The sequence below is a fragment of the Diplodia seriata genome, assembly GCF_021436955.1.
Source record: "Diplodia seriata strain FDS-637 chromosome Unknown scaffold_9, whole genome shotgun sequence".
NCBI classification, from domain to species: Eukaryota; Fungi; Ascomycota; class Dothideomycetes; order Botryosphaeriales; family Botryosphaeriaceae; genus Diplodia; species Diplodia seriata.
In genome coordinates this window covers 852,032-863,513 of record NW_027117316.1, presented here as the reverse complement: position 1 = coordinate 863,513, position 11,482 = coordinate 852,032, and the positions used below count along the sequence as shown (strand labels likewise).

At 50.7% G+C, this 11,482-nt stretch overlaps 2 protein-coding genes across 2 annotated transcripts; one reads left to right on the top strand and one right to left on the bottom strand.

Moving 5' to 3' along the window:
• Positions 1-4,451: 4,451 nt before the first annotated feature.
• Positions 4,452-6,551, top strand: SLS55_008690 (uncharacterized protein; the record flags this gene model as incomplete). Its single annotated transcript, XM_066780097.1, has 2 exons — positions 4,452-4,456; positions 4,514-6,551. 2 exons carry the CDS (start codon positions 4,452-4,454, stop codon positions 6,549-6,551), a joined length of 2,043 nt encoding a protein of 680 aa, XP_066629326.1.
• Positions 6,552-9,948: 3,397 nt separating this feature from the next.
• SSU72 (RNA polymerase II subunit A C-terminal domain phosphatase) lies at positions 9,949-10,964 on the bottom strand (the record flags this gene model as incomplete). Its single annotated transcript, XM_066780096.1, has 2 exons — positions 9,949-10,606; positions 10,774-10,964. The coding sequence occupies 2 exons, from the start codon at positions 10,962-10,964 to the stop codon at positions 9,949-9,951; spliced, it is 849 nt and encodes a 282-aa protein (XP_066629325.1).
• Between the last annotated feature and the right edge of the window lie 518 nt (positions 10,965-11,482).

Genomic DNA, 11,482 nt, shown 5'->3' with positions numbered 1-11,482 from the left:
ATACGCCGGTGTTGCTTCGGGTCAGCAACCTGCTGCCCCAAGACAGTCGCAGCAAGCGCCTCATCTGATGGACGCGTTTGAGCAAGATTTCAGGACTGCGCGAGCGGCTTACCAAGCCGAACAGCGGCGACGTGCCAGTCAAGATCGTCCGCCGGGCCAAATGCCACTGCCAGGCCAAATGCCGTTTCCGGCCTTCACTCCTCTGCATCCTCAGCCTGGGATGGGGTACCCTCAATACCCGCAACCTGCCCCGATGGCAGGTTGGCCGATGGCGCCGCCCCCATCATTCATGGGCGCGCCTGCACCTTACCTCTACGGTGCCATGCTAGGTCAACCCCTGGGCTACCCTCCGACCGCCCAATACCCTTACATGGGCGGTATGCACTATGGCGCCATGCCTCAACCAGGCGCAAGTGATCACAACGAGGCCCCGATTCCCAGTTGTGGCCAAGGCTACGTGGAGAGTGAGGATTCTGACCGCGACTAATCTCACAGCGGTAGAAATTGCGGTAGATGGCGTAGGAATCGCCGCGGTGGTTTTACGAACCAACAGCACCACGACGGTGAACCCCCCTCCCACCTTGGGGAGCACCAAGTTGGTGAACAGCAGCAGCAGAGCAATCCTGCTGACGGCGGCCATGACCAAGATACTGACATGGACGTCGACCACGAGGTTGATGAATATCGTGATGGCCCGCGGCAGTAAGTGGGAAGCCTCGTGCTAGCATCCACTACAGGGTGTTTCTTCTTGTTCTTCTTTCCTTCTTTTCAACCATTTCGCCGGACGTAGAGCTTTGCTCCGTTCATCTGCTTTGATTTCTTGTTCTTTTTCTTACGTAGAGCTTTGCTCCGTTCTTATGGACGTAGAGCTTTGCTCCGTTCATCTGCTTTGATTTCTACTTGTTCTTTTTCTGTTCAAAACGGATCGCTGGACGTAGAGCTTTGCTCCGTTCACGATTAAAGCTTCATAATGGAGTAATTGCCTTAAATTAGGGGAGCACGCTTTCTTATTCTAACCGGCTGTTATTAAGAGTCTAGGGAATATTATTTACTTAAATACCCTACTTTACAATATATTTACCTAAACACCCAGTTTCGCCCATTTTATAATTTATAAGGAAATGCATAAAAAGTTATGCTTAAAAGTAGGGTATTTGGGTAAATTTTATGAAAACTAGGTATTTGGGTAAGGGTATAGGTATTTCAGATATTATTTTCGAGAAACTGGGTATTTCAGTAATTTGCCGGTAAATTACGAACTTTACTTTATGCAAGGTCTATTATTTACCTAAATACCCACCTAGGTATTTGGGTAAGGGTATAGGTATTTCAGATATTATTTTCGAAAAACCGGGTATTTGGGTAATTTGCCGGGAAGGTAGGCTATGTGGGCGAGATCCTGAGTTAAGCCCGAGAGGGACTATAAGGGACCATAAGCAGAGCGCAACGTATGCGCAATAAGAGACCTTAGACCTTTTAGGAGTCGTAAACTGGCGGTTATTTCTAGATGCGGCGCTAAGCGTGTGAGTTCAGCGCGTTAGACGTTCTAGACTGGCGCAGGGACTCGAAGCTGGCGATGAATGCGCTCGGCGCTACCAGTCTGCAGATTCCTTCTGCGATGACGAGAAGATGCGTTAAATAAGCTTGGAAGGGTCCTAAAGAAATGGCATGGCTCTAATCTTGCTGTGGGATGAAGCGCTAGATCGCGCCTGCTGCTGGGGGTGAGTGAGATGTTGGTGAGTTCGTGGCTGTGGTGATTTAAGCGAAGGTGTGTAGGCGGCAGAGGAAGTTATTGCCACTCCGGCCTTTAAACTAGCATCGATCTCACCACCTCTACCACACCCGCGATCCTTTACATCAAGCCCGTATAGCCCTAAAACACTAGCGCCATTTGCTTATACATCTTTAAGCACTCTAACGACCTTTACGGCACGGCCTCTCTAGATAAAGGTTACGTAAAGCGCCTAGCCTTACTCTTATCTTACTCTTAGATCTACCTCGTTACCGAAGACACCTAACAACGTAGTAAGAAGGTTCTAGAAGGCTAGCGACTTAAGATACTACTTACTACTTCTAATAGATACCCTCTAAGGCATGTCTATTTTAACTCTTAGCTTACGCAGCTTAATCTATAGAATAGGGCGTGCTTAAACGTAGCGCTTAATTTGCCGGCGCTTAACTATAATGCGCTGCGATAGTCTACGGGAAATAATTAGGGGTTTAAGTGTCTAAATAACTAAGTTATCTTTAAGCTAAATCTAATCGCACCTACCGTCTAGATTATTCTAGCTTTTTTCGCAAAACCTATCTTATTACCGAGCATAGTGCTTACGCTCCATAATACTAAGCCTAATCTATTCTAAAAACAATACTAATAACTCGAATACGCTTAGTAAAGCCTTACTAACATTTTTTTTAGGTAAGCGAGGCCTTTACCAAGGACCTTCGCTGCCTAAGGTGTCGTTAACCGGGCTGCCTAAGGTATCGTTAACCGGCTGCCTAGGGTGCCGTCAACTGGCTGCCTGAGGTGTCATAATCTCGCTGCCTAAGGTATCGTCACATGCTACCTCAACCGAGGGCCTGCCACCCACCCTCCTACCTTTAACGGGCTGCCTCAACCCGAGGCCTGCCACCTACCCTCCTACCTTGCAGGCACTTTCAACTTAACTTAACTCCGCGGAGGTCTGCCACCCACCCTCCTACCGTGCAGACACTCTTAACCGGAAGCCTACCACCCACCCTTCTACCTTGCAGACGCTCTCAACTCACACCCTAGCTCGAAGAAACCACCACCGTCATCAACAATTTCATCCTTAAACCAACAAGCACGACCCGAAGTGGCTCTTCTAGGCTTATACGGAACAGCCTAGGTGCATCCGGATTTACGTAACGGAAGCGGATGCGGATGTCTAAAGCAGTGTCAAATGCTAAACCTCGTTATTATAGCTGACGGGAGCAGAGGTTCAGCCTAATACGAAAAAACCATTATCTTACAGCCCATCGTGTCTAGGATTTCCAATTAATCCACCGAACTGGATGAGTCAAACCATGCTTTAGCCCTAAGTTTATTGCAATCAATTCGCCTAAGACACACAATGTCCCGCTGCACATCACATGCCGTTTTCTCTAGGAATGGTGTCTACAGAATTAGCGGGAATGAGTATAGAATGACATTCAGTATTCTTCTGTCGATTGGTATCATCCTGTGTGAAACCAACATTGATCCAATGTACATATTTATATCAACTATAGCGAATTTGGATACCCGGAAACATCCTATTTCCCATCATATTAGGCTCCAGAACACTTCGTTGCTTCTAGCGCCAAACGCAGCGCACCCTCGAAAACAAGCCCAGCATCAGATAGGCCTACAGCGGTGGAAGAGCGGCAGGCGACAATCACCCAATTACAATCGAAAAAGCTGGTTACAAAGCTTAGGCTCGCCAAACAGAAATCGAAGGCAAGGAAAGACAAATGCCGCGATGGCAAGGGCTTGTATCTGGTTGTGTCTCTCTTGCTTGTCGCTCAGGATCCCCAAGTGCCTCTCTGCCCACTAAGCTTGACACATGTGTTAGAAGGCTGTACGATATCTCTAATCCCCTTCGGACCGATTGATAGCTGGCAAGGACCCTGTCGCAATCAAATCGTCAGTAAACACCTCGTAAGCGGATCGGGACGGGGCATACCTTTTCGCTGAACAACCCTCGCCTCTCCAGTGGTTGTGCCTGTTCGCGAGAGGCACGCCTCGTGCTCGGATTGCCTGGCCTTAGGTTTCGACGCTCTCTTGTGAATTCTCCGACTTGAGAGCTGTGGTACGTGTAGATTGCTCGAGGACGTGGTGCAGTAGGCGACTGTTGAACGTTCACAAGCAGGGATTTGTTAATGCTGATCACTACGTCGAGTATGCGCAGTTAGCTCTAGATCCGGCCGGCAATCGGTGCACCGACCACTGAACAGATCCTGGGCGTTGAAGAGGCCCGCTGCAGATCGTCGGAACTGCATTGAGTGCCAACAGACGCGAATTGAGTGTATCCGTTGGAGGGCTTGAGTGACGATGACTGCGTGCGCATATGCTGTGTGTTGCAGACGTTGCCGAAGAGAGCGCCCAAGGGGTTTGGATTGAGGAGGGATGACAAGCGGCGAGTGCAGTGGCGCAAAGGAGCGTAGGTAGAAGCGCTGCGGAAGGCCGGGGGGTGTCGCAAGTCAAGCGCCGGGCTGGCGGCTGCCTGCCCTAGCCGGTTTAGGCAGCCACCAGCGCGGCTGCCTACCGACTCACCCAAGCTTCCGTTCAACTCTGCGAAACCAAATCATCCCAAAACCATGCCACCAGATCCGCCCGACCCGCCTGACGAGGCCGAGCGCTCAAGCCCTCGTCGGCCTGCTCCTACCGGTGATCTGGGCAGGTTCTCCTACCCTCAAAATCAAAGTAGGTCACCCACGCAGAGGCCGGCATGCAGTACTGACTAAAATGCTTAGAAGAGGCCTCAAACCTCCGCTCCCACCTCTTTTCCAGCAAGAACTTCCGGCTGGACAGCCCAACTCCTCGCCCCGATCCCAGCGATCCTTCGAAGGGCAAAAATCTGGACGCGGTATCCGATTGTACCTCGTCAGCACCATCCAGCTACGGCTCACCTCCATTGATGTATAACACAAAGGTAGGCCCGGGTGGTGGTACCAGACTGCATGAGTCCTCGGCAGACGCTGAGCTCGTGAATCAACTGCATGAGTCCTCGGCAGACGCTGAGCTCGTGAATCAATCGCATCGCGTTTCGACTGAAACGACGGTGGAAGGCACTGGAAACGCTTCGCGGTCAACAAAACGCACTCGTTTCGCAAGTGATGTACAAGTGCAGACTTTTGACACTTTTGACAATTTTCGTTTCCCAAGTTCACCGCCTCGTAACGTTCCCGACCTCGGCTCGGAAGACGAACTCCAAGTGGGTCACCCTGTTCATTCTGCCCACAAACAGCCCCAAAGTGAGCCCACAGACCTCATTGCTGAAGGAGTTGCACCGGATGTCCATGAAGATGACATGGAAGCCGATGAAGATGACATGGAACTTGATGAAGACAACATGGAACTTGATGATCTTCCAATGTTGAGTACATCCGTGGATGAGCATGCCGCAGCGAAAGCAGCGAAGCGTGATGACGATCTTCCTCTCGAAGAAGAAGACGATGAGTATTCTGTAGAGTATGAAGATGATGATGAAATCATCGGACCTGTTCCCGAGTCGAGCCAAGACCCATCAGAACCAGAACACCTTGAACCTGCGGTTCAACAAGGGAACAAGTATGCAAAGCTGCTGACAATAAGCTACAGAGATATGCTCCGTGCCGTCTGGGAAGACGAGCGGGAGAAAAGAAGTGCTCTGGACAGCTGTCGCCTCGGCGATTGGCTGAAATTGACCACCCAGATCATGTGCACTTTGACGGGACCCATGCTGAATGCAATTATCTGCGGCAACATCTCCAAGGCCTACCACCAAAAGGAGGAGCCAGTAGCCAGCCAGATCGGTTTCTACAAAGTGAACTGTGCCAATCGACCCTCAATCTACAACATCATGCTGGTCGACAAGAATGGCAATGCACCCTCCGCGGGTGATCATCTTCGAATCTTGCATATGATGCGCGAATACGCTCGTATGGGTGTGCAGTCCGATCAGGATGCTGCTGCAATTGACGGTGCCAGAATGAGAGCTGACAGGCGGCAATCTAGAAAGATCGCGCCTCCACCTGCCCAGTTAAGCGGTAATCGGAGATACCTTCAACGCGACAACAACACTTCGGTATCAAGGCAAGCCAAGATATTACAGTTTTGTGACGCGCTTGAGCAACGTATGGAAGACGTTGATGACAAGATGGTGCCCCTGGCCCGTCCGCTTCAGTATTTCGGATATTCGAAGGATTCCGGCGATCGGATCGCGCAGCATCTCGGCCACAATAGCTCCAACCCCATCATGGGCTTGACCGAGGCTTGTGCCATCTACCTTCACGAGACAAAATCACTGAAGAAGCTGTACAGGCTCGATGCCTTTCCCATTTGCGTCTTGGGCCAGCCCAGCTGGGCTGTGCCGGCGGAGATTATATTCTCATGTATCGGTGATGGCTACATTACATCCGGTGGGGGGTTCGCACACCATAGTGCCGGTGAGAGCAACGATAGCGTCAACAGCGTGCCTTACGCGCAATGGTCCAAGCATTGCAGTTTCATCCTCAAAAACACGCCCTATAACACAAACATGGCGAGGGAGATGAAGAGCCTCAGAGTCGAGTACGAGGAAAGGAAGAAGCTCGAAGCAGAGATTGCCTACTGGGACGACATCATAGCACGAGAACCAGAAATCCGCAGAGACTACGAAAAAGCTCTGAAAGAGTGGGAAGAGGTGCGCCCCATCTGGCTACAATACAAAGAGCACGGCATCTGGTTTAAGACCGGTGGAAGAAGGGAACTCGATGTTCGGAAGGCATTCGAAAGAATCAACAACCTGGACGAACATGACGACATGCCCGACATTGAGAGATATCTGAGTCTCGACCCCGATGCTTAAGGATCGCAGGATGCCGAGACTGAATCGTAAATCAGCTGGCCCTGGTTGCTCCGGTGGAGGTCCAAATGTGCACCTCACGGAGAATGCATTCGCTCGCCTAAACACGCGACGAGTGAGAATAGATAACTGTAACTAAATATATTGTCATACCCATCATTGCTGTCCTTGTAAATTCCGTCTTACAATGTGTCGTCTACGCATCCGGTAATAGCGGACGACCAAAATGTTATTGGATTGCTAATTTTAGTTAAGAGTATCATTTATAGTTAGCTCTCCAACTAAGTTTAAGGCATAATGATTCGACCAACTATATTTTATAAAAAATTTTCTCTACGTTTTGTGCCAATTCTAGCAGTGATTAACGCCTAGAAAATTATAAGCTTATAGTATAATGGCAGGGTAAGTTGTATAACGATACCTTACTACAAAGATTTATTAGAAAATAATTCGAGTAGGGTATTAAATAGTAGCGCTTAATAAGCCTAAGAGCAGAGAAGTATAAAATAATAAGATAGGCGCTCTACTATAATAATAAAACGAATATAAATAGATAAGCGTTATCTTTAAAGAAACGAACAACAGTAAGTAATAAAGAGAAGCATAACTAGAGAATAAGAGTAGACTATATACGCATGCCGTGTTAGGTAACGCCGCCCCATAATAATGCAAGTTAAAGAAGTTAGTAAACTCTTCGGCGGATCCATTAGCTGCACGCAGTGCCAGCTTTAACAGAAAAATCTTAATTTTAACCATCACAAAGCATAATTGCAATAATGCCGTGCTCGGTTATGTTGTAAGGCGACAATACCATGCTCGGTCTTACTATAAGTACGCCAATGTTATCGCGAGGCCATGTGGCGCGGTTCTTGTTCTTTAAGATGTCGGATGTCGTATTAAAACCATAAGAACGGCGAAGAGAGCCACTAGCGCTTGCATTGAATAAAGCGAGAAGTCGACACCAAGCGTTCGCCATGGCGCATAGTTATAAGATAAGAGTACGATGTCTTTGCAGCTTTATCGGCGAAGTCGTCGTCGGCGGCGGCGGCGTGGGCGGGGTGTGGAAGAACACATACAGCGCAATGCGACGTTAGGACGTTTAAATCTTAGTAGCCACTTCCTGCCATCGCTTTGGCTGCTTTTGTCTTTGCAGCTACCATCGAATAGTCCTGTGCTGGATTGGAGATGTAACGGACGATTGCATGGAGTGCAAAATCGGTAATAAAGCTCTGTCAAGTGCGCACTTCGACAACGAATACTATGGCCTGATTCGCGGTCGCTTTTATTGGGCGCTGGTGGTCGAAATTTAAATGCAGCGTTTTGAAGCGCAATTTTAGCCAGAAAAGGACATTGTAAAAACTGGTCACTTCTTTTTTGTGATAGCGGCCATTACGGCACGCTGATACCCCGCTTGGGGCTGCAAAAGTGCTTGCATGGCTGCGATTTGGATGGTCAATTGTTGCATTGTTGTTACAACAGCCGGGAGGTGACACCAAAGTTTCGACTTAACGGCGAGTGTAAAGCAAGATGATTGATTGAAAAAGGCCAGGACGTGTGTGCTGCAGCTCAAAAATTGGCGACACGGTTGTATTAGATGCGCAAGTTCGACCACGGGCACTCTGCTGTCATTGCAGTATCGAGGAAAAGAACCCACAGGTGCGGAAACATGGCTATGTGGAGAGGGTAACATGACCAGCCACCACTGTCTTTCGATCTCCCGGTCGCCCCATTGTCATCGCAGGAGCGCATATGATATGTGGCGAATGTCGACTGTGATTAATGTCGACTGTGATTTGTGCTGCATGCGTTGCATGCGAAATTTGATCGGAAGGATCTTTCATGTACGGTCGCTCTGTTGCCGGTACAGTAGCGAAGAAGCATTGCTGATATGTTGCATTCGTAGCGAGTGTTGACTTAAGTCTGCATAGGCGACATGGTTGCATCAAACGTGAAATGGTCAATTGTAGTCGTAGAGCTGTTATTGATTGATTGTTCTGTTCCATTACAAGTTGAGGGAAAATGCCGGCATCCAGTGGTAATGTTTTGTTGACCAAGATGCTTGCTGCATCTGTAGAACTCCGCGCCATGGCTGTGTCGAGCGCGATGTACCAGCTGCGCAGAAGCTTCATCAAGCATACGAATGGTCTGCAGGTACTTTGCGACAAAAGCTTCCTCAGGTCGCATATCTCTTGAAATTCCATCTCAACAAGGCCTTCTGGTAGTCGGTCCCCAAAGTCGATACGTCAGACAACGTCCCTAAGCAATCAATCCACCGACAGGACATTATGAAACATGACGATTTTTGTTGATTCGCCGACGTGGTTTGGAAAGGCTGGCAAGTAATGCAAATCAAGCCCTGTTGTTTGCGCGCAAGACTGGGTGGGTCAGCAACATCGTAAAAGTAGGGTTTCACAGTAAAAATCGTAGTGAAAAGCAGTAGAATACCGTACAGGGCCGTCGGTTGGTAGGGTAGTTGCTTCCGGCCATTGGTCAGAGCCAGGGGCGAGGCTGGTAGCCGACCGGTGCAGGAACCACCCAGGGGGCACCAAGCGCCGCCCAGAGCCACACAGAGCCACCAACACCTGACAACCACTTCAACAACCCATTCATGCCATGCATTCCACCCTTTATGCGTTGTTTTGTCGATTGAGGCCGTCAGTAATCCGTTGTTTGTCGATTGAAGCCGTCAATCATCACTGGTTAGCGAGGAATCCGACATGCGACCGTCCATTTGCAGCGAGATTGACGGCGGGAATGCGAGGAGGCACCGGACGTCGAATTCATCAGCACGAGGCGGAAATGTCCAGAGCTGAGCGAAGCGCGAGACCTTGAGGCGTTTGTGAGTGCGCGTCGTGAAACGCGTCATGAAACGCGGGCGCGGTTGTTGCAGAGGCGACGCCAAGCCACTAGCAGCCATGACTAATCTTCGCCTCCAGCTAGTCCCCGCTAGCCCCAACGCCAAGGCCGCCAGTCCCCCGCCAGTCGTGCCGTAGCTGTGCAGAGACAAAAGTCATGGCCAACGAATCACAGTTTCGCAAAAATGATTGCAGAGCTGAAACGGTGGCATCAAAACCTTTCTCGCGTACAGCTCATTCGCGCAGCCGATGGCTAGCGTGGATCTGTTTTTTGCTCATGTCATGGGTAGTTGAAGCCATCGTCCGGACGTGTACGTAGAATTTTTAGTTCGACATTCTCGTCCGGACGATAGCTTCAACTACCTACGTCTTTTTCTCTCTCTAAGAATAAGCTAAGGCATAGTTACGCCATGTTCTGCTATTCTTCGCGCTACCACTTATGCATGTCATCACAAATACAAGTCTCGAAGAAATCCAGTCGTCTCGTCATCAAGTAGCTTACCACAAACACCAAACGCCTTGCTATGAAAGATATGGCAGTCATGCTAGAACCAGGCCAGAGTCCAAAGTGCGGGGAGATTGGGCCACTTTTCTTGCCAACTGCCAAGAATATCGGGCACACGCTCGTCAAAACCGATTCTGGCACTGCCTTGGCCTTGATTCCAACCCTGCGGGCCCTTCAATGCTCTTTCTTCTCTGGCGGCATCGTTGAGCCTGGTAGCTAGATCGAGAATGGCCTTGCCACCAACGAGAGCCTCTTCATGATTGTCTTTGATATCGACGTTGAAGACGTGGACGGGACGATTGAGTGGACTGCCTCTGTTGAGCAAATCATCGACGACGGCATCCCAGCAACGCTCCTCGCAAGTGATGACGACATCCACCACGCCGCCCTCGACTCCAATGGCACCCTTATCTTCGTTGTGATTGACGCGAGGTACACCGACGCGCCAGTCTTGCCAGCGTTCGGGATAGCGCTTGGTGTTGCGGTTGCGATCCAGCATGTTGAGGATACCGTTGGCGCGGTATAGACGAGCGTCTTTGCCCTCGAGTTCGCGATACATGGCGTCGTAAGTGGTGTTGTTGAAAGCGTAGACGTTTGGCTGGGATATACTGGGACCAGGGAGACGCACGAGAGAGCCGGTACCGAAGGAGATGACGGGGTAATGGGCGGTTGAGAGTTGCAGATGGGCTTCCATGGATCTGTGGAAGACAGGCGCGGTCAGTTTTGAGCACGCAAGACGAGACACGGGAAAGCAGAGCACATGCGAATGGATGCACAGATGTGAATTGATGGCGTGGTATATCTACAGGCTGTTTCGACAGGTATCCATTGCGACAGCCTCCCCCCAGACAACTGTGGAACATACCTATTGTTGTTGCTGGCGCACACGGTACAGAATTTAAGCTTGTAGCTGCTGTCAGGATCATTGCTGGGTGCGGACTGCGTTACCGGCGGAGCACCGTCAACGGCCACTACGGAGGAGTCGGGCGAGTCATCAGGCGGCGGCGGTGGCGGAACAGGCGCAGCCTTACCGCGCAGCCGTGGATCGGCAGACATGACGCTGTGGGTGGTGAGGCTATGTGACTGCGTCAGCGTGGTGAAGCTTGCGCGGTTGAGAAGCCGGACGGCGTGTTGAGGCGTTCAGAAAATTTGCGTATACGGTAATGTTGTCTCCTCATGGGGGTAGGACAGCTCCAATAAAGGGTATCATCATGAAAGGGGCGCGTTGGGGCGGCAGAGGGCGATGCGGGGGTGGCGGGGACACGTACCTGAAAAAGCTGTTGACGCGCAGGAATGGGACGCGCAGACGGTGGTGAAGTTGAGCGGCAGCGGAAAGGTCACGTGCAATGGCCCGAGCGCGTCGCTTGGGCCGGGGCGGCAGCAGTTACAGAAGCCTTGAGACTAACGCCAGGCTAAGGCGGGCAGCTGCGCGGGAGCCGACCAATGACGGAAGGGGGCGTTGCATCATCGCGGGCGCTGGAGAAGGCGGTCGCTGGCTGACAAAGGCGGGTCTGGGCGTCGAGTCCGTGCCGGGGCGGCGGACGACGAGGACGAGCGGTGGCGGGCACGACGGG